Consider the following 23,154-nt stretch of genomic DNA (forward strand, 5'->3'; position numbering starts at 1 on the left):
GATTTTCGTAAGTACTTTATATTTTCCTTTTTCATATTCTTGTTCAAAAAAAATAAAAAATAAAACCTATATTTACTCTAATTAGTACTAATATTTTAGATGATACAAAGTTGTAGTTATAGCTGTTCCTTCAAAATGATCTTCAGCAAGAGCGTCAAATTATTATTTAGTAACAGAGGGAGTATCATCTATCATGTTTGCTTGGATGTGAAGGTTGTTTGTAGCACGATGCTGTAAAGAAGGCCATAGCAGCCTGAAGTCACAGATATGAAGAATGCAAAAAGAGCTCTAGCAATTCAGGACTACACAAACCAATCTCTAATCTGGTATTAATAGCTTATAAATCACAAATCCAGTCTTCAAACAAATCAAAATTAATAATGCTGTAGCCTATAGGTATTGTGATTTTTTTTTCTTTTCCCTTTTTCCCCAAATTTTGGAAAATTAACCAGGTCTAAAAAGGAAAAATAAACGAATTAAATAAACCACCCGCATTACAAAACTATCCATGTTCACCCAGCTCATCTTCTCCTCAAGGTAGCAGGGAGAAATTCCGGTTTTTTTTTTTCCAGTAAACCAAATCATTTGTCATCCCAGAAAATGCAATCAACTAAACACAGGGGACAAATTTTAGGCACTCTTGGACAGGGAAAGCAGAAGCAGATGACCTCCTGACTCTAAATATGTCGCAGAACTAGTCTGTTTGTACAATGTGATCACCTTGTTCTTGAGCTTCCAAGAGTGAGTTCAAGATCATCAGGTACACAGTCTTCATGAATGATCTCTCCTTCCCACGCCTTAACCAAGCCTCCTGTCATTCCATTACCGAATGCAAACTCAGCTGCCATTCCGTCTGGCATAGGAACATCTGCTGTACGATCAGACCCAGTAGCAACAATAGGTGAGCACGTTCCACTCTGACCTGGGGTCCACATCCTTGAACCCCCATCTGCAGCCATCACCATATCTCTTGAGACAAATGGGTTGGAGGATACAAGACTAAATGTTGGAGATGTGGGTGCACCATTTGGAATTTGGATATTTGCAAGCCATCCAGGTTCAGGAAAGGTTTGGCGGCCAGGGCTATGTGGTGTCGAAGAAGGTAAAGAGTAGTTCTGTGGATTGGCCCATGGTGGGGCAACATTATTATCATCCCAGTCATTAGTCTTGGTTCTAGGAGTTCTGCAGGTCGGTGAGCTCAATGGAGGTGTCACAGGGGCACTTATTGAGCCTCCAGGGCCATACAAATAAGGAAGCTTTGGAGATGCAGATGAAGAGCCAGACGAAGACAGGTTTTTCAGCCATGGAATGAGGGAATTAGGATCAGCAGTGCCGTTGGCATTAGGAGCAAAGTATGAACGAGCAGGACTCGGGAAAGAGGAGGAAGCAGGACTTGGGTTATAGGATGCACCAGCTCGAGGACTGACTGGATACGATGAGCATGGACTTACTGATGCAGAGCCACCAATAATATCCATGGACTCCAAGGGTCTGCATCCCTGAAAAATAAATGCTTTCTATGAGCAAAAAACAACAGGAATAAAAAGTGGAAGCAGGGTAGGAGCACAGTTCTCATACATCTCAGAACATCACATACTCCGGTAAAACATAGATTGAAATAAAGGATTACAATCTGCTGTGTATCAGTCAGATCGGAGAACTTACATACACAACTTTAGGTCATTAGGTGTTTCATACTTTTTGAGAAACATCCTACACCAGATGACATCGCAGTTTGTTAGCTAGAGAGCATGTTCTCAGTACAGTTGCAATTATTCACAGGTCATCATGTTCTCAAGTGTAGGTGCAAATGTGTGTGCTACAGAGGTCAAATTGTATATTTACACAACCGGGCTCACACACGGAACATAATAAAGAGAGATCTCTTTTCGGCATAATTAATTAGGTTGGGATTCACTGTTCATGCCTTGCAAAATCATCATGGTTAGGAGTTGAATTTACTCATGATGGGAAAGGCAAATAGATTATTCATTGTGTTAGATCCTTTGACAATTCAATTCCTCTTTAGTTAAATGTTCACAAAAGAAAGCAGAAGGTGCCAGACCATTCGAAATTATGACCAAATATTGACCATGAGCTTTTGTCTCTTAACCTATAAACATCATAATCCCATGTATAGGACCCGTGTGGGCCTCTACACTCGAGTTGTCTCCTCCATGGTCCAAAACCTCCAAAATGGGGTTGTAGCCCCATTGTCCCACCACCTTCATTTTCCCCTCGTGTTCCTACTTCCCTGACCTTAGCCACACATAGCAAATGGACATCGATATTTTATCATGTATTATTCTAACAAACTATCGTAGATTTCATCATCCTAACTTTACCTTGAAATGCAATTTCAATCAAGTCTCCATCTCCGTCCCCTCCCCTTGAAACTATACCAACTAATCTAGTTAATATCATCACCTACCACTCATTCCAAATCAAAAGACATTCCAACCACTATTTCAACCATGAGCTATGTGGCCTATGTCTAGTTCATGGTTAAATTGCTAAACATAGCCCTTAAAAAACCAAGAGTAGAATTAGTAAAAACAAGTTCTAATTTTGCTCTACACTCCATATTCTCAACTCTATCTCCCTAATTTATTTGATCTTCTTCTCATTTGACTTTTTTTTTTCCACGATTTTCAATGCATATCTAATTATCTATGAAAAAAATATACTTATATCTTTAACTACGTATAGTTAAATCTTTTTGACAAATTAATACAGAGTACTTCGATACCAAATACAAAGAACGGAAGGAGTACTGGAGTGCCATATCACAATACCATGCACAATACATTTGAATTCAGTTAAAATTGCTCATTTAATTTCAGTCTAAACATTCAGACCCCAAAAAAGTCAAAAATCAACTTATATAAAACTCCTTTACCACCTCAAAACGTAATAAACACGGCATAATAGTCCAGCTTATACTAATTGGCACACGGTTTCATAATTTCATAGATTATTATCATTATTATTAGTGATAACATAAAATAATGAAAACATAACCCCAATATTTCCACCAATTTATTTATTTATTTTTTTTTTATTATTATTATTTTTTTTTAATATTTCCACCAATTAAATAAAACTAATCCAAGAAAAATGAAGCAAAATGGGGCCCTCACCTTGACCAAAACGAACAAAAAGAGAAATAAAACAAACACAATAAAAAGTGGGTCCCACTGCCCACAGGTGTGTCATCACGAGTCACGTTCCCTATCAACCCCACAATACTCTCTTTCTCTCTCCTCCACGCATGCCCATGCTCGTGTTTCCAAAAGTTTTTTCCCGGGAATCTCGCTTTTTTACCTTAAATTTTACCCTCCCAAATTCCCAATGCACTTCATTTCTCCATTTTTACCCCCCACCTTACGTAGATTAAGGAGTTAACTAATTATGGTCCGTTATCGATATTTTTGGTATGAGACAATCTTTTAAGAACAACATAGGGACGAAGGGAGTACATCGGTAGCGGAGTTAAGTTGCGGAAATGAAATGTAAGGGGCGTAGGATTATGTCAGAAAGAGTTTAGTCTCTGGACTAATTTTTGTCTAAGAGTACTTTATCTCACCTTATTTGGACTCATTTTGGTAGTACAAGTGAGGAGTTAACTAATTGCAAGTATTATACTTCGTATTAGTTTAGAGATACCCCCTTCTTCCTTTTATTAAAATCTCATTTCTAACATTTATTACTCACATAGCAAAGAGAAATGGAACTCTAATAAAATAACGGAGGGAGTACATTGTATTACATTTGTTATGGAATTAACCACAAAAGATAATAGAAGTAGCCAGTTACAAGTATTGGAAGGTACTCTAGAATATTATCCGTCTTACATTATCATGTAATCAATAATTAAAGTAACTATTTTTCAAATGGACACACTCTCTCTATATTTCTCACATATAAAATCAAAATCAAGTAAGAGTAACAGTTAAAGACGGATAAAGTATTGAACCAAGAAATCAACACATTTAAATATTGCCAGATATCAATAAATGTATATTAAATTTAATTTTAAAACATACTTCATTATTAAACATACGTAACAAAATCAAACGATTAGTGCATCAGTACAATAGCAAATTTCCCCTTTGTTATTTTTTTAATACTCCGAAATACGGAGTAATGTATTAAAAAAAAAAAAACATTTGTAATTCTACAAGGGGCAAAATGGCAAATTATGCGACAATATAAACAAAAAAAAAAAAAAAAAAAAAAGATATATACAGCCCCTTATAATAAAAAGCTAAAATACGTCGATTTAATGCATTACCCAAAAAATAAAAATAAAAATAAAATAAAAAATTTGGAATCCCGAGAAAATAATGAAGACAGAAGGACAAAGTTCACATAAGACTAACAGACTGTTTGTTACGACTCTGAATTATAGAATAAATTTGCATCAGTTTCTGATTCGCTTTCTGCCTTTTTTTCGTCAGCAATGGCGGAATTATACTTAACATGACAATTCTACCCTTCACAATCATACACAAAACTACACGACATTTAAAGCTTATTTAACGGTAAATTCAAGGGTAATTATGTCAGAATAATGACACAAAATAATCTCTCCTGAAAATTTAGATCCATTGCTGGGTAATACGAGTACAGAAGTGCAGAGTCTTCCAGAAGCATGACATTGCTCTGTATTCATACACCTTCTTCCGTACGCCATTTCCCACCTCAAATTCCATCACTTTTAACCAATTAAAAAAATAATTTACCAGAAAAATAATCATCAACCCAAATAAAATCAAGATTATCAATTCAGATCAAAATTTGTGAATTCTGAATTTTCCGCCCCGGTAAAAATGTCTGACAGAGACACGAACCATGGGCGGATCAAGTATGGGTTCAATAGGTTCAGTTGAATTAAACCCGGAATTTTACATTCTAGGGACGGATCAAGTATGGGTCATTAGGTTCAACTAATCCGGGAATTTACCTTATTTTTTGAGATAAGATAAAAACAAGTAGGTTCAATTAAACCCGGAAAAATTCACGATTTTCCGGAGACCATAACATTAAATTAACACAAAATCTACCACTAACACAAAAAAAGAGAGGGGATTACCTTGCGATAAGTAGTACCGTCTTCTTCGACAACCCAACCAGCTTCTCTCGCAAGAGCTTTAAGAACTTCATTATTATCACAATGTTTAGGGAGTTTATAATTACCGTACATGCGAAGCCCTGAGTAGATCTTAGCAGCAATCGCACGACGTCGTCTTTCTCTCTTCTTATTATTTTCTCTTTCTCTCCATGTCGGCATCCGAGTTCCCGTCATTTTACCAATGGCCGGAAAACCACTTTACTGATCGGAAAACCGGGGGTGGTTTTTTGGATTCTAGAGAGAGAAAGGAGTGAATGAGGAGAGTGAAAGTGTGGTTTTGTGAGGGGAGAGAAAGTGAGAGAAGGATAGAGGTAAAAAATGAGTAGGGTTTAGGAAATGGGGTTGGAGTTAGGGAGTATTTACGAATTTGCCATTAAAGGGGGGGAGTATTATCCCCAAATTACGGGGGGTAATGCACGTGCTGAGGCTTTGGTGTTTTTAAGTTTGAACAAGTGGTGGAGTTCTAGGAAAGTGAGGGCGTGCGGGCCCATTCACCGTTATTTGATGTTTTTAGGGTGAGTTAATTCAAGTTTATCACTATGAGAAACAAATGGCGTTTATCTAGGGGTGATGTCGTAAATTATTTTGGAAAAGTAAGGGCAATATTGACAAGTATATCATAAGGAGGAGAGGATGTCATTAACTACTGAAATGTTGACCGTTTATTTCGAATTTGTTGACCGTGTTACCATGTTACTCTTCACGTCTTCTCTCTCCTCAGTAAATTTCTGTGCCCTTAGTAAATTCTTTTTCCCTTAGTAAAATCGTTTTCTCTCTCCTCGGTTGAATTATCTCTCCTCTCGGTTGAAATCACCATTGCAGTGGCCTAAATCGAACCATTGGAGTCGTGAAATTACGAGAAGTCAAACCATTGGAGTCATGAATCAGAAGTCGATCTTTGCTGGTGGGCATTGGGTAATTCACCATCGGAGCGAATTGGAGCTGGGTAATTCACCATTGGAGCTGGTTAATTCACCATCAGTGCGAATTGGAGCTTCCTCTTAGCTTATTATAGCTTATAACTGGTATGGATATTTAATGTTAACTTTCTATTTAAATGTGACATGATAGTACATGCTTATATACTTATTGGGACTTCCAATTAGGGTTCGAATAAATGTCATTAGTTGTCATTGATTAAATCAATTATTTACTATATCAAACTCGTTGTGTTATTGTTTTGTTAATTTCATATGTACAATGAGTTAATTTTCGAATTTATAATACGATTTTCAGTTTTTTTTTTCTTGATTGAGGTAATTCGCCGTACTTTGAATTAATTATTTTGGACTTGTCTTAGGTATTGGAGTTTATTATTGTGTTGATTCCATATGCGAATAGCAGATTCAGTGAGCTAAATTTCCAGTTTGGTGTTCTTATTTTGTCTGAAGTATTTGTTAATTAATGATTTGTGTAGTGGTAGTGGGGAATGATTTGTGTAGTGGTAGTGGCCGGATTACAAGTGTGGATAGTGATATATTTACTTTATGAAAATATGCAGGTGTATGTGTTGTGTTGTCGTGTGGCCTAAATTACAGCAATGGACATCGAACATTTAAAAGAAGATTGTTCATGTGTTGATCTTGAGTTGGTATATCACCATTCCTGTTTTGAATTTGAATTACTTAAAGGTAGAGTAATCAGTTAGCTTATTTAGTTATCAATGTATACCTGTTGTTCAAGGAACTTGGTCGGTTTACTAAAAGGAAAAGGCATGTTGATCAGGTATTGTGTATACGCACCCGGTAAGTATGTTCTAATTGGAAATGATAGTTTGCATTAAATCTAATTGTGTGTGAAAAGGCTGGCAGCGTGAGGTGTGGGAAGTTTGGACCATTGCATCTTGAGATGTTTAAGGTACCGGTACCTGTGCGTTAATAGATGGTTTTGCTGACATTATTTAGTGAATAGTCACCTTTGACTTGTTAATAGGATAACTTCCTAACTGTTGGAGGGGCATTAAAAGGCAGGGGCGAAGTATTGAAACATTTTGCTCGTGGTAGCTCTAAGGTTTGTATGCTACTCAACTTGTCATATTTTCATTTTGTTATTGTGGTTGTAATATACCACCCTCTTGGTGATGTACAGGCACCCAACTTGACATGTCGTATAGAGTCATGTGGTAGAATTTGTCAAAAGTTTGATGGAAGGCGTTGGAGGTGGGTAAATGAAATGGGATTTGGTGGTTTAATGCATCTTGCCTCGTCAGGGATGCAATTACCAAGGCAATTGGCATATTGGTTGTTGACTCATGTTGATCCTGTTAGTAAAATTCTTATATCTCCAGATGGTAAGAAATTTAGTTTGTTTCCTAATCAAGTGTATTGGTTGTTGGGAATTCCCAATGGTGGGAAGACATTTCCTACAAAGAAGAATATGACATCAGAATTAAAATACAAGGTTGAAGCACTATTGAGTAAGTATGGCCAGTCGTGGGAAACTAGGTGTAATGGTTATGAGGGTAAGGTTTATACTAGTAAGGGAATCTCTGTGAATCCTAGGCTGATGGAAAGACTAGAGGGTGATTGGACGGACGGTGAGGAAGTTGAATTCAAGACTTTGTTTTTATTGTTGTCCCTCCACATGGTACTATGTCTAACCCAATCACCTAGACTCTCAGCTGATCTTGTTCTTGCGCTGTATTGTGCACAAGATTGCATGGATTATGATTGGTGTGGGTTGGTATTTTCGAAGTTATTAGGTAGTGTATCATCCTTTGTGCGTAAGTTTTATGCTAACGGTTATGCTGGAGGATCTGGAGGTTGTTTTCTATTCATTGTGGTAAGATATGAATAGCAAAATTTGTTATTTTGTTTGATTTGTATTGTTTATTGATTGTGTTAAGATGTGAACAGGTTATGTACTTGGACAAGCTGAATATGGTGCCGCTACGATGGGGTGTTTTTCCAAGGATAAAAGTCTAGAATATGCAGGAAAATGGATCAGTTGTAAGCCTTGATTGTCACTCTGCTAATGGTGACTTCAGTAAAATGGGGGTGAGTCTAGTACTCTAGTACTGGACAATGTTGTTATTAGGTTTTTTATTAAGTATTCTCTTTCTTAACAAAGGTGAATACATTTCAAACGATTGATGTTGCATATGGAGAGAGTCATCCCAAGGAGGCTAGGGATAGCAATGGTCCGAGTTTGATTCAGGTTTGTGATCAAATAATCTTATACTCAAATAAGAAGCAAGAGTAGTTAGGAATACATGTGAATGTTATTGTTTTTGAATGTGCAGCCTAACAAGGAGATCCCTTACATATTCAAACCTCCTAAGCCAAGGAGGATTAGATGCGCCACAAAACCCTATTTTGTCAAGAATCGAGTACCTGCAGAATCAGTCCTTGATATGGAGGTGAGTATATTATTGTGATGGTTGTTGATATTATTATGCGATTGTGTTGTACTTATATTCTATGTCTTGGTGGACAGGTGGGTGAAAGGATATGCAATGTTGAAGAAGAAGACGAAACCAATTTTGATGACGTAGTTGAATGATTAAGAATATGGTAGCTTGCGCCACTCGAATTGTCTATTTAAGTGAGTCCATTGTTTGTACAATTAGCATAAAGACTGTATCATTGTAACTTTACCCATTGGCAATAACAACAGTTACAGAATTGAATGTAATAATACCAATTAATAACAATAATAGGTTTTCATTAAAATGCAGTTAGTTTTAGGCTGAGTACATTAAAAATGTACATGAAGTCTAGACTGAAAATTACAACCTATGAGAAAATAACTTAGTAATAAGAACATATTAGGTGTGGGGTTACAAAACAACATTAACGAAATCCATTGCAACAACCTACGAAGTACATCATGCCACAATCTTCAAGTGTTAGCAGCCCTTATTTACGAACATTCTACATGATAACAAGCTTTACATGCCTGGCCCCTGTAACATGTGAAACTCGTGGTTATGGTTTAGCATATTAGTGGACTTTACAACATAACACATGAACTGGTGAATGAACAATAGATCTTAGAGCATAATGGGAATTTACCATAATGAGACCCTAGACACCCTTGCTTGTGGTTCTGATTGGTAAGAAGGACAAATAGCTTGAAAGCCAGAGTACGACAATTCCGCCTGAAATCCCATGGGGGTTGTAGGGAATATTTCAAGCATCCCACGCTTGAGCCCCACTGTGATCATACACAAGCATGGTGGCTTCCAAAGGGAAGGAAGCTAGAGCAAAAGAGTCGCCAACAAGTTTTAGGAACTTGTAAACCGTTCATAGGGTGAAGGTTACACCCCTTCACGATCCATGAGATCGTTAAATCCATAGTGGTCCTGAACCGTGACTGGATATTCGGGGATGAAGGTACAAATCCAACCTAAAAGAGATTGAACCTGCCCTAAAATAAGCCTCTACTTTGTTCTTCTCATATTCATGTGCTCTTTCTGACTAACATACAATCAATATATTAATCCTAAACCTGTTTAATCTATGTTGGTTGAATATTAATGCACAAACAAATCTATTATTAGCGATCACTTGAATTAAAATCATATTAGCCTAAATAAAATCATTAATTATCTTATTAAGCGTGATTTCAAGTACAAATTCCCTTTAAACCTGCAAGAGAGGGCGTGATCAAGCAATAACAATTATACTATAAATATTCAAGCAACATATAATATTGACACAACAAATCATCATCATCATAACAATATTCTCATCAAAGCATAATAATATTAGCAAGATCCTGGCATGATACTAACATGATTAATAACAAATCCTAACATGTCACTAAACAATAAAAATCAAAAGCTCTAGCTCTAACATGATACTAGAGACATACATAATATAAGAAATAGGAAGCAACCTAATCATGATACTAGAAATCAATTAATAACATCCTAAAATGATACTAGGAATTAAAATAATCTAAGCATGATTTCTAAAGAAATATAGCAATGGGATTACTCACTTTGTTGCCTCGTATCTTTTTCTATCAAAACAATACACACGTTAGTAACTTCAACGAAAATATTAAATCAAACAATTAATTTAAATAATTGAAATAGGGATTTGGGACCAAACCCTTAGAAATTATCAACCTTTCACGTCTAAGGCAAAGGCAACTTCGAGCTTGGCTAGGTGTGTCTAAGTCTTGTGATGGACGTATGGTGTTTTTGAAAAGGCAAGGTTTAAAAAGAGGGAAAAAGAATAAGTTTCTAGCTTAGAGAGAGAGAGAGAAAATAGAATAGATGATTGTTTATTGTTATTGATGATTGTTGGTTATTGTTGTTGATTGAAAACGGGGAAATATGACCTTACTTATTGAGAAAAATGACCGAAAACGATTAGAAAAGAGTCAGAATTTAAATCGGAGTAAAACTGCTCCCATCACGGCGCGCCGCGACAGGCCTATCGTGGCGCGATGGTGCTGCGGGATAATATTTTGTCGTACAGAGTCCTTTTTCCAATATAATTGGATAATTAGAGTCCATACTTTATCATTAAAAATCAGATTAAATCTCTTTAAAAGACTTGTTTTATTTCAACTAAAATTCTTTATCTTCTCTAAAATATATAAAAATATAATTATTAATCCTAATATCTTTAGAACTTAAAATATCCTTCTAGACTATTCTAGAAAATTAAAGTAATTCCTAATGACTTTAGGAGTGATAATTAATGGACCCTCCACTTGATCATTGGGTCACCTATAAAACTCATTTCAGATCCAATTTAGTATTTTGGCCATAACTTCCTCATTATTCATCGGAATTGGGCTTATAATATATCGTTGGAAAGCACTTTTCGAGCCCCATCCAACTACACAATTATTGGACCCATATCATGGACCAAATTAAATTCGATTGGAATTTTTTCATAAATAGAGTACGAAAAGAAACATTTTTCGAAAACAGAAAGAAGTATTTTTTTTTTTTTATTAAAAACAGGGAATCATGAGACTTTTTCACACTTCACTTCGTTTGATAATTAATGACGTGAAAGGTACTCATCACTGGGTTTGGTTTTTGGGGAGACACAATTTGGTGTCTATAGGGGTCAACCATCATCCATCCATCATATGGGAGCATACGCATGATTTTCTCAGGGTCCGTTCTGTATACTCGGTGTTCAGAAATAACCACCATGTGAGGATGGTGTTAGTGGATCAAGGCCCAGATGTGACTGCTGAAAGAGGCCTTTGCAATCCCTCTTGCATTCCAATACAGAATGCTCGTGTTAGGGATTGTGGGTGAGTACGGGTAGGCATGCACATCATCTTCATGAGTAATACCTGGTAGGAACTCAGTCTCCTGGCCAATAGCCGGATCAATTAAAATGTAGTGCCTCGGAACTATGGATAACTGAATAGGTCTTTGTTTATCAGCAGCTTCCCCCTAATATATGTTGAATTGAATTTGCCGTTCTCTTTGAACAGAGTTAAATAGCAACAAAGAGTTTGTCCAGCTCATTGTATTCATTATCACTGCAACATACTCCACTTGAATCATTTCAATTACAGGTGCCAGAACTGGAGGAGGATCCAGAATGTAGGAAAATTCAAGCAGGATTACATCCCTAGAATCATCTTCATTCAGTTTAGCCATTAACTAGAAAAACAACCTTTTTACTGGCTCACTAAGAAAAACCAGATCAGAAATGTTAAGGAGGTGGGCTGGGTGTATATCGCCAGCATTCGACAGCATTTGCATTTCCTTCCACTTATCCGGTATCTCCCTAGGGTTGCATATTATCCGACGGATTATGTCGGCAGGAACTATGTTGACATCTTCCATTTGTTGGGTCTCCATCATAAATTGAATTTTGTTTGGGCTTAGGTCTGATATTCCAGTTGATGGGGGTGTGAGCTCAGACACATGGGTCCTCCAGGTTTAGATGAATTGTTGAGTACACGGTAGAGTGTCAGGAGGAATGGCGAAGGGGTTGTCCCTGCTTATAGTATCAGGTGGTGATGGTGTTCCAAGATTGTAAGCATGGCGGTAAGCAAATCAAAGGGGGAAGAAGAAAGGCTTGTAGAGGATACGAAAGAACAAGCAAAGCTCAGATGATGCTTTGGCCTCTCAGAACCCTTATGACATTGGGCTTGAGAAGAATGATGTGGTTGTCTAAATGGCCCAAATCTTGTAAATGTTTTCTAATTCGAATAATTATTTTTATTTACATTTCTTTTCGAGTTGGATCTTGGACCATTTGTATTGGGTTGTGATTTTGTAAGTGAATTCTGGTAATGATTAGATTGGCCCATTTAAGATTAGCTAGTAATTGGGCCAATTCTTGTCAATGTTTTCTAATGTGCCTGGGCCCAACTAGTGACCGAGTAATTATTTTTAATTAGATTTCTTTCCAACTTGGATGTTGGACCTTTTGTATTGGGTTGTGATTTTATAAGTGTACTGCACTACATAAAGATCATGCCATTGATGTTGCGCTCTTTAATTTGTAACATACTCGTGTAGCCCTATGGGCCCTGGATGTGACTGGACCATTGGACTAACATAGTCTTTCATTAAATTTGCCAAAATGTAATACACTTATGCCAAAGAGCAAATGTGAAAGTTAAATACCAATAGGAAATTTTGTGAAAAACTACCTATTATACTCCAGAATTTGCGAGAAACTACCTATTAAAAAAAAGTTGTAATTGACTACCTAATTTTTAAAAAATGTTGTAATTTACTACCTTACGCCGGATTATGGAGTTTGACCAAAATTCTCTAGCATTGACTTGGTCACGTGACATCACGTGACACTTAATGACCCTTTTCTTTCCCAAATTTTCTCACAATTTTCCCACGTGATGGTCACTAAGTGTCACGTGACCATGTCAACGCCGGAAAATTTTGGTCAAACTTCATAATCCGGCGTAAGGTAGTAAATTACAACATTTTTCAAAAGTTAGGTAGTCAATTACAACATTTTTTTAATAGGTAGTTTCTCGCAAATTCTGGACTATAATAGGTAGTTTTTCACAAAATTTCCACACCAATATACTATTTAACAAAATACAGGACTACAAACTACACGACTAATAATAAAAGCTAATTGTAAAGGACATTAAATAATCAAACTTATGTTGAGATAATGTTCCAAACATTCATGACCTGGTTCTCTTCGCGACTCTGGATTGATTGTTTCTTATCCCGGAAAATCAAGAACACCCCTCCAATGATCCCAGAATCTGAACGGCCTAAAGAGCGGTAAAAGTTGACATTATTACAAATGAAATGACCCATGTACACAGAACACCTAGTCTCCGTCAAAACAACCAAGCCAGGTAAGTGTAGCTCATACAAGTGCTTGAATTGGGGTAGGAATGAGTTCCTTGCCATATCCTTGCAATTCCAAACCAGGCTATGACCCTCATCCCATCCTCGTCAGTTGATGAATTAGCTATGCTGAATTGAAGTGTGACTTTCTGGCCATCCAATGGATTTCCGGATAACCAAGTTCAACTAGCGGATAGTTGTTTTAATCTATCTGAACCATTTGTCCTAAAAACCTTCAAGTTGTCAGAGTAGCTATTGATTTCCATTTGATGGCTTCTTACTTGAAGGCAGCAGGTTTCTATTATGGTAGGTAGTATTGAACTTGGATCCACTATATTTTCCACGGACCTCGGAATGACATGTTCTACGCCAATTCCTTCTGCACCGCCGTATTTGATGATAATCCTCTGAATAGCTATCTTGATAGGAAAAGGTAATGGGGCTAAATCTGAAAGATCTGGTAGGTGAGCCGGGACGATTGAATTTTTTTTAGGAGCAACATGTCACTAGCGGGTCGTCGCCCATGGGCAATCCAATTAGCAACGGTTGCAGCTGTGACTAATTGGAGGTTGAGTTTCTATTCTCCGACACCTAAAGCAGACTGTATAACAGCCAATATCCCTTTACCCATTTCAATGAAATCCTCCTACAGGGCGAGGAGGCCTAAAAGTGACGGCCAAGGTACTCGTCTGTACAATAGTCTTTGGAACCAACCTGTTCTTGTAAACAACAAATTTTTGTTTAAATCCATGGTTGATCCAAAACCCTCTCCCATGCCTTCTCTTTATGTCCGTTGCATGTATTTGGAGGTTGTTACTCTCATATAGAGGAATTTCAAGTTGTGCGATCATTGTTCGAATAATAGTTTCTGTATGTTGTTGTATTTGTGTTTACAATAATGTTCTGCGAAGGAATTTCCAGTTATATAGGGGAAACGAAAATTGTTATTCATTTGGCGCCACTCATTGCTATTCATTTGGCGCCACTCAATTATAAATCTACCGCCGAAAATTTAAACTAAAACTTTTCTTACTTCAGTCTATTGGAGCTATCAGACAAGCTACAACGATAATATTGGGCCAAATATATAACACTCCATACACATTTGATGGGCCTAATGACATTGACTATACAATTGATTGGCCTAACACTAAATACTAGCCATAACTTAACCAAACTCAAATTAACATTAATCATATTCTGCTAACATGAATAAATGGAGATAAAACAAACATTTAGTTAATTTAATAAATACAACTTGTTAATTAATAAGAGTTTTGTTTTAAAACCGCAATTACATGAATCAAACCATCAATAGTACAAGGCATGCCCTTACATTACTACTAATACCATAATGCTATTGTAGGGAATATTTCAAGCATTACCCCAAACTTGAACCCTATTGTGATCATACAGTTAAGCATGGTGGCGTCCAAATGGAAGGAAGCTAGAGCAAAAGAGTCGTCAACAAGTTTTAGAAACTTGTAAACCGTTCACAGGGTGAAGGTTACACCCCTTAACGATCCATGAGATCGTCAACTCCAAAAGGTCTGGAACCAAGACTGTTGTTCGGGGATGAGGGTTCGAATCCAATCTAAAAGAGATTGAACTCGCCCTATAAAATAGGCCTTTACTTTATTCTTCTCGTATTCATGTGCGCTTTCTGACTAACATGCAATCAATAGATTTACCCTGAATCTATTTAATCTATGTTGGTTGAATATTAATGCACAAACAAAACTATTATTGGTGATCACTTAAATTATAATCAAATTAGCCTAAACAAGATTATTAATTATCTTATTAAGCGTGATTACAAGTACAAATTCCCTTTAAACATGCATAAAAGGTGTGATCAAGCAATAACAATGAATAAGCATCAAGCAACATAATAACAAATCATAATAATAATACTCTCAATCTCAAAGCATAATAATATTAACAAGATCCTAGGCATGATACTAACAAGATTCATAACAAATCCTAGCATGTCACTAAACATTAAAGATCAAAGCTTTATCCTAGCATGATACTAACATGATATTGACATGATATTAGAAAGTATAGGAAGCACCCTAAACATGATATTAGAAAGCAATAATAACATCCTAACATGATGCTAGGAATTAATAAATAATAAACATGCTTTCTACAAGAATAGAGTAATAAGACTACATACTTTGATGCCTCGTACCTCTTTCTAATAACAAAATACACACGTTAGTAACTTCAAGGAAAATAATAAAATAATTAAATTAAATAATTGAAATAGAGATTAGGCACCAAACCCTTAGAAATTATAACCTTTCACGTCTAGGGCGAAGGCAACTTCGAACTTGGCTAGGTGTGTCTAGAACTAATGTATGAGGAATTGTGCTTGTGAAAAGTTGGTTTTGAAAGAGAGAGAGAGTATCAAGAAATTCTTAATGAGAGTTGGTAATTAAAAACAGAGGTTTAAGGAGGCTATTTATAACGAAAATCAGCCGGAATATGATAAAAAAGAATCAGAGTTTCAAGAAGAATAAAACACGACGCTGTCGCTACACAAGCCTCTGTCGCCAGGCGACAGCCTGTGTTGCGGCGCTGCAGGCAGTTTTTTCACACGTTTTCATATTTTTGATAAAATTAAGCGTACAAGGGGTAAAACTGTAATTTTATTTAAAACACTTCTTTTATTCTAAATAAAACTCATAAAACTCAATTATCAATGCTAATCACATTAGGATTCAAAAGAACCTTCTAGAAGATTCTAGAAGACTATAATCAATCCTAATTGCATTAGGAATCATAAATCATAATGGGCCCTCCTCTAGATCATTGGGCCGCATATAAAGGTCAAACCGGGGCCAGTTTAGTTATTTGGCCATAACTTCCTCATTATTCATCGGAATTGGGCTTATAATATATCGTTGGAAAGCTCTTTTCAAGGCCAATCCAACTACACTATTATTAGACCCTTGCCATGGACCAAACTAAACTGGACTGGATATTTTCATAAAATAGCTTTTCGAAAACAGAGAGAAAGAAGAGAAATAAAAACTAACCGCAACACTAGACTTTCCACACTTTCACTTCATTCGATTATGATTCGACGTGAAAAGTATTCATCACCGGGTTTGGTTTTGGAGAGACACAAATGGGTGTCTACAGCTATTAACCAAATGGTATTAATCAAATGCTCCCTAGTTGTAGGTCCGCCTGTCCAATGTTAATCAGACGCTTGCTTGGCTGGAATCCATTGATTAGCGAAGTTGAAGCAAAGATTACCAACATAGTTACAAAAATAAGATTAATTAAATTATTAACAGTTTATTTGTATATAAAAATACTACTTAAGAAGAAAGGGACTTACTATGATGTTTGCTGACATAACCTCTCTATATAACGTATTCCTCCTGCAAGAAAAGTATGGAGAAGCTCTTGCCGCCCAGAAAAACAACACTCCACCCAAACCAAAATTCGACCCAACAACCTCGACCCTGTAGTTCCCTTGTAGCTCACTTTGTACAAATTTCAGCATTGTCTTCCAAACCCTTGCCTCAGTGACAATAGTCAATAGTGGTGAGTAGCAGTTCTGAATGATTCTGAAATTTTCTGCAAAGGATGGCCTATGAACATCCCTTGCATTCCAAATGACAACTCTGCTTCCTTTACTGAACGTTAATTGGCAAGAAAACTTAGTTAATCTTTCTGATTCTATTGCTGTTTTGAAGTACATATGCCCTTTACGTTTTGTTCTGCAAGATTGAACACTGAAGCTAATTTAGGACACTGACTGAGTTACCACCATAACATGGACACTGGCATGGTACACCCCCATGAAGATCTGACGAGGTGCTTCAGAAGAGCGTACTCGGTAATGTGATCAGTGTTAACCTCAAATCTCAGATCGAATATGGGAACAACTTCTTCTGAAATCAGCTTTGGTTGAAATGGACTTTGTTGAAGGCACAACCACTTAATAAAGGTTCCAACCCCCTTGTGTAAATAACCGTCAAGGTAAGAAAGCAGGGGAATGTAAGCATGCCTATAATTCCCCTCTAATTTCGTCATCTGGAAAAGACTTCTAGACAGAGTGTCATTATGATAATTCATAATCAATTCTTCTTTCAGATTTTGTACATGGATCTTATTAAAATCACGGTAATCAAATTGGTTGGTAGTAATCGATTCCATTCACATCAATTTTGGATTTGGTAGATGGATTGAAATAACTGAAAAACATTAAAGGTTCCAACATTATTTGATCTTACAAAATAAAGCACAAATCTTCACAGACTCCAAATGCAAAAGTGCAATAGTTGTTCACGTAGATCAACCACAAAAAACTTCAGAGGTCCCCATCGTCCATTCCATGGTGGTCGTGTCCAACACCAAGTCATCATCATCAGCAAGGCTTACACTATCCCCAGGTTGGGTGTTGCATACGTCAGGTTCAGTTAAATCCATGTCCTGGTATAATTATAAAGACACCACATCGGACTTTGAAACACAACACTATTACTAAATATGCATCTTAATGTAAAAAATGTAATAAATATATCTGCAACTCTCCCAGATCATCAACTTGCTTCGCCTGTTCATCAAGTTAATGTAAGAAGTTAGTTTACATCAGACAAGATTACCATGAACTTCGTAAATCATAGACAGATGACATAGAAATTACCTTGGCTTTCCTAGTCGTTGGTGGTTTGTAACCTGTTTCAGACAGTGGTTTATTCTTGGAACCCTTAGGCTTTCCCCGGGGTTGCTTCTTAGTTGGTGGATCTAAAATTGTTGCGTGTTTCCTGGAGCCAGATGGTTATACACCTGCACTGGTGGAGCCTATCTCGGATTTGGAGGTTCAGCAGATGGAAGGTTTGATGTAGAAATTAACTCCATGTATTTATTTCTCCTTTCCTTCATTTCGACATGGAGTTTAGATAAGGCTATGATGACTATGTCCAGTGTATCATCGTCAGCAGCTGCAGCATCATCACAAACTGCCTCAAATACATTCATCATTTTGTTGAACTTAATAACCTCTGGGGTCTGCGTGGGATCATGGTACGCAACCCTCACTCTAGTGTGCATCCTAACAATATCTTTACGCCATCTATCAATAATGAATTTCTCATGAATCTTTTCCACCTTATTCTTATCCAAGACACGTATGTAGTGCTTGCATAGGATGCCATAAGTTTCAAACCTTTTACAGTCACATGTAACCTCCTTCGTCACTGGATTGAACAAGACAGAGTAATCGCGACGTCGATCAGTGATTACCTCCTCGCTTTCACTTTCCGGTACAATCCACACCCTATCATCAATCACATACCGAATCGTACTCTCATCAATGACAGTTACCTCCCCATCATAACAGTACATCATTCGGGAAAGTTCTCTTTGAATCTCCTGAAACTTAGCATCGGTGTATAACTTTTGAAACAATTTTTCATGTTTAAAACCACTCACAAAGCGTCTGATGTATTTGGTAGCCTTTGCATCAGCCTCGTTCTCATCTTTAATCCTCTTCTCCATTACTCTGGTGTAATGTACAGCGAATTCACACAACCTAATTTTCCGATTAACGAACCCATCAAAGAAATTGTGATGCTCTCCACTCGTTGTGTGGTTTTCATCCCCGCCCAGAAATACTCGCGCATGAACACAGGAATCTACATATGTCTCTCCTCAAAAAACCATCCAACCAATCATTCTTCTCTAACTTGTATTTTTTTAATTCACTCTTGCCACCTTCTCTCAAACTCTTCCACGGTAAACTCTCATATATTACGGCCTTCAAGGGACTCTTGAAGTCTTTGTACCTATTGTCACAGAATCCACATAATATTACTATCATACCCTGGTACATAACAGAGGTGTGCATATTACATCCATAGTGCAAATAGTACCATATTTCATTACCAGACATCAGGTATCAAATGATTAACAGAGGTGTGCTTAACACTGAAAGTAAGTAAGTAAGCAATGACAATGGTAAAGTTTAACAGTGATATGAATAAAACCTATATTAAACATTTCATTGTCAAATCATTAAATCCACTACTGTATATTATATCAGATCAACACCTTTGACACAGACTCATAACACCCACACACACAAGGACATGCATCACAAATGCGAAACAGAATAGGAAAACTCTCAGGAATCAAATGTCAACAACAACAGGAAAAAGGACACTAATACACCTAAGATATGAATAATAACAACATTGAGAACAATGAACTAATCACTTACTTGTCACACTTTCCTAGTTTGTCACCAAACTTCTTAACAATATGCCATATACACCAACGATGCTGGAGCTGGGCATTGTTTGTGCCAAGGCCGTCCTCATGGAGGCTGCTTAGTCAGTCAGAATAGCTCGTGGAGCTCTAATGCCCATGCAAGCAAGCCACTATCGGAAAACCCATGCATAAGTTTCAGCATCTTCGCGCGAAACTAGTGCATAACCCAAGAGGATGGACTGCCCGTGATTATTCACACCCAAAAAGTTGGCAAATGGAAGTTTGTATTGATTTGTTAAATAAGTAGCATCAAATCAAACTACATCCCCGAAATATTCATATACAGCCCGACTCTTGGCATCCACCCATTGAACATCCTTCAACTGACCAAACTGGTCTAAGCGGTGACAATGGTAAAAATTCTGATTATCCGCTTGCAATCGGTCAAAATAAGCCATCATGGCTATCGCATCACCCCCCTTCATTTTCATTCTCCTAGCTTTATATACGTCGTGTTCCATGTCCTTAAGTGAAGGCAACATCTTCTTCTCATGCGACAAACCATTACGAATTTTGGAAACAGATACACCCTCCTCATAGAAATTTATCAGAGTCTTCCTAACATTGGAGGTGTAGTTCTTCATCCCATATTCTTTAACTAACACTGCATTACATAGATTTTGTAGATGATTATGCTCATTAACAACCTTCCTTAACTCCCACTCCCCATCTTCATTCACCCCGCCGTATATCTGAATGGTGCAGTATCATTTCTTTGACTTTGTCTTCCATTGGGCAAGCTCATCCACTCCTATGACTCCATTAGCATTACCTCCACAACCAACAACATCCATCGCCTTTGCCCTCTTTTTCGCCTCCCTTTGAGCCCTCATGCAAAGGGCACCCCAACACTCACACCTCCATGTCATGCACCTACGCTCATTGGTAACTTTAGATTTCACTCCTTGCACCCTCGTAACACCAAACCCCTCCTGCTCACCATACTTTTTGTAATAAATCTCTATATCCTCCCATCTTTTGAAAACCATGCCCACTTTAGGGGATTCAACTACAGAACATTGACTGATCTTATTAGTTGAAACAACTGTCTCTATAGTTTGCACTGTTTGAATGGGAGAATGGTATTCAACAACTTTAGTAGATTGTCCTTCGCGGATTGGGGACATAGGAGGCATAAGATCAATGGCATCCATGTCATCTACAGAGTCAGGCCAACATTCCTCACCACCTACATTATCACAGTCAGAAGCCAATAAATCACAATCACCACCCATATCGCCAGCCATATTATCACATTAATGGTCAATAGTTACTATCTAAAATAAAACAGTACATGTAGCACAAAATTAAAGCAAATGAGTCCTAAATTATAGACAAAAACAGTAAACCTAACATTATTTTACATTTAACACCTAATATTTTACCATAAATTACAGAATTTAACTAAATCCATTTTCCAACTACACTTCTCAACTTACATTAACTCCAATATGCTAAATTAAACCAGTAAAGATAATTTATCCACATGAATTATACACATAAACAATAAACCTAACATTTAACATAACATTTTCCAATAAACTTCAGAATATAACTATTAATCCGTTTTTCAACTATTTCTCAACTCACATTAACTCCAATCTGCTAAGTTAAACCAATAAAGCTAATTTATCCACATCGATTTGCACAATTACACCATTACTACATCCATGAATTTTCTCATTAAACCGTCACTTTAAGAACTCCAAACGACGAAAAATTGATAATATAACGACTGCCAGAATCGACGAGAAAATTACCTCTTTGCTTCCAAAATTTTAATGGCCTTCTCGATCAAGCTATACTTTTAACTTACTTTGCTTTCTCCTTTAATGTTCAACTTCTTCTCTTATTCCATTATTCTCTCTCTTCTCTCTTCTGACAAAGTTACTTGCTTTAGTTTCTCTCTCCACGGTAAAAAGTAAAACCACGTTAACCCCTTTCATTGACGAAAATCAATTAACCGTTTATTGTACTGTTAACCATACATTATAGGCATACCATTACTTACAGCTGGCATCTAAGCACATGGGCATTCTTTTCCAATTTTTTTCGGAATTCGCAGCGCATTTACGATATTGCCATTTGATCAACAAATTTCATTAATCATTTTTATCAACCGGGGCGCCCTCTTTTGTGACCTTCGTTCCTTTTTGTTTGTTGCGTTTTCTAAAATACAGAATTAGAATGTATAAATTTGGTAAAACTCGAGTTATTTTTTAGAGTTAAGAGACCCGACTATATTTGAAATTAGATTTTTTGGTTAAAGATTCTAACAAATTTGCCTTACTATGAAAAAAAAAAACTAACTGAAATGATCGGTTTTGATAAAAAAAATATGCGTAACAAAATTGATGCCAATAAACATGAATGTGATCAAAGTCAATTTTGACTTGAGCTAAATCGAAGAAATATAGTAGTAAACATCTTTGATTTGATTGAATTTTATAAGGAATATATTGGTCATCTACAATTTACCTATTTTTACTTTAAGAATAGTGTCCTCTCCTCCCTCTTTCTTTGTTATCTTCCTCTTTTCTTTCTTTCTAAATCTTCCATGCAAACATTTGTTTCCCTTAGCATCAACCACTCAAATTTTCCACCATTATTCTTATGAAAATTTTAGAGATCAAAATAATCATCAACACCCTTAATTTAGAGTTTCTATGGTATATTTGACCATGTTAAGTCGTGGTTATGAACAGATGATTTTCATCTCACTCTAAAAGGAGGGTGGTGGTTTTCATGGTGTTGGTTGGTTTTTTTTGGTCTATGGGTGGTTTTTGTTAAGTTTGAATTAATTACTGTTCGAAGGTAAAGTAAACTCAGGGAGTTGAAGAGAAGCTTGCAACGAAGCTAACTCAAAGTATTGAAAACTAGCAAGTATCTTAGAAGAAGAGTTTCAAAGGGAAGTTCTCAAATGAGAAGTTGGAAGGAAGTTCTCAAATGAGAAGCTAGAAGGTACTTTAGCAATGGTCCATAATAGGAACACAATTAAATCCACCAATGGGATAAACTTTTAGCCAAAATTGCATTTATTAAAAAAATTCGTTGTGCAAGTTTTTTGGTTGGTATACTTGATTGATCAATCATATATGAATATGTGATGGTATGTGATTTTTTTGAAGTATGTGAGTGAGGTTTCTCCCGTAATAAACATCTCTATAAAGATGAAGAAAAGCCTCCCATAAATGTTTTGCCCAATATATTTATAATAATAAAAAAAAACAAACTATTTTGGTTCTCGATCTTGTGTCGTGAAATATGATCATTTACCGTGAGACAGGGTTTATGCATTGGTTTTCCTTGTATAGTGAGACGGGGTTTTCTATATGGGTTCTCGTTGTGCCGTGACACAGGGTTTGGTTCTCCTTGTACCTTGAAACGACAAGATGTTGTACCTTGAAAGACAGGACAAGCATATTGGTTTCCTTGTACCTTAAGATGACAGGACATTATACCTTCAGAC

At 36.7% G+C, this 23,154-nt stretch overlaps 3 protein-coding genes across 8 annotated transcripts; 1 reads left to right on the plus strand and 2 right to left on the minus strand.

The window, feature by feature from the left end:
- Positions 1 to 303: 303 nt before the first annotated feature.
- On the minus strand, positions 304 to 5,449 carry LOC145580266 (BES1/BZR1 homolog protein 3-like). The gene is made up of 2 exons (XM_081637684.1): positions 5,096 to 5,449; positions 304 to 1,499 (listed from the first exon to the last, which is right to left on the minus strand). Exons 1-2 carry the CDS (start codon positions 5,306 to 5,308, stop codon positions 717 to 719), a joined length of 996 nt encoding a protein of 331 aa, XP_081493810.1. The 5' UTR covers positions 5,309 to 5,449; the 3' UTR covers positions 304 to 716.
- A 162-nt stretch (positions 5,450 to 5,611) lies between these two features.
- Positions 5,612 to 8,762, plus strand: LOC145580267 (uncharacterized). 6 transcript variants are annotated; one of them, XM_081637686.1, is made up of 8 exons: positions 5,612 to 6,159; positions 6,636 to 6,991; positions 7,067 to 7,144; positions 7,223 to 7,915; positions 7,990 to 8,130; positions 8,204 to 8,290; positions 8,376 to 8,492; positions 8,570 to 8,762. In XM_081637686.1, exons 2-5 carry the CDS (start codon positions 6,983 to 6,985, stop codon positions 8,056 to 8,058), a joined length of 849 nt encoding a protein of 282 aa, XP_081493812.1. In that variant the 5' UTR covers positions 5,612 to 6,159; positions 6,636 to 6,982; the 3' UTR covers positions 8,059 to 8,130; positions 8,204 to 8,290; positions 8,376 to 8,492; positions 8,570 to 8,762. The 6 variants fall into 6 exon arrangements, with proteins under 6 accessions (XP_081493812.1, XP_081493815.1, XP_081493814.1 ...); XM_081637689.1 differs by having other exon boundaries at positions 7,990 to 8,082; XM_081637688.1 differs by having other exon boundaries at positions 6,636 to 6,725; positions 6,818 to 6,991; positions 7,990 to 8,290.
- Positions 8,763 to 17,599: 8,837 nt separating this feature from the next.
- On the minus strand, positions 17,600 to 21,575 carry LOC145579272 (protein FAR1-RELATED SEQUENCE 6-like). Its single transcript, XM_081636517.1, has 4 exons — positions 21,446 to 21,575; positions 19,636 to 20,874; positions 18,061 to 19,201; positions 17,600 to 17,970 (listed from the first exon to the last, which is right to left on the minus strand). Exon 3 carries the CDS (start codon positions 18,912 to 18,914, stop codon positions 18,219 to 18,221), a length of 696 nt encoding a protein of 231 aa, XP_081492643.1. The 5' UTR covers positions 18,915 to 19,201; positions 19,636 to 20,874; positions 21,446 to 21,575; the 3' UTR covers positions 17,600 to 17,970; positions 18,061 to 18,218.
- Between the last annotated feature and the right edge of the window lie 1,579 nt (positions 21,576 to 23,154).

This window comes from Chenopodium album, chromosome 14 (assembly GCF_948465745.1).
Source record: "Chenopodium album chromosome 14, dcCheAlbu1.1, whole genome shotgun sequence".
In the NCBI taxonomy this organism is placed as follows: Eukaryota; Viridiplantae; Streptophyta; class Magnoliopsida; order Caryophyllales; family Amaranthaceae; genus Chenopodium; species Chenopodium album.

Coding starts and splice junctions, on each gene's coding strand:
- LOC145580266 (XM_081637684.1), bottom strand. CDS start 5,308: ATGACGGGAACTCGGATGCCGACATGGAGAGAAAGAGAAAATAATAAG. Junction 1,500..5,095: donor ACGGTACTACTTATCGCAAG/GTAATCCCCTCT, acceptor TTTATTTTTCAG/GGATGCAGACCCTTGGAGTC.
- LOC145580267 (XM_081637685.1), top strand. Junction 7,145..7,222: donor TTGCTCGTGGTAGCTCTAAG/GTTTGTATGCTA, acceptor GGTGATGTACAG/GCACCCAACTTGACATGTCG. Junction 7,916..7,989: donor GTTGTTTTCTATTCATTGTG/GTAAGATATGAA, acceptor AGATGTGAACAG/GTTATGTACTTGGACAAGCT.
- LOC145579272 (XM_081636517.1), bottom strand. CDS start 18,914: ATGGAGAAGAGGATTAAAGATGAGAACGAGGCTGATGCAAAGGCTACC.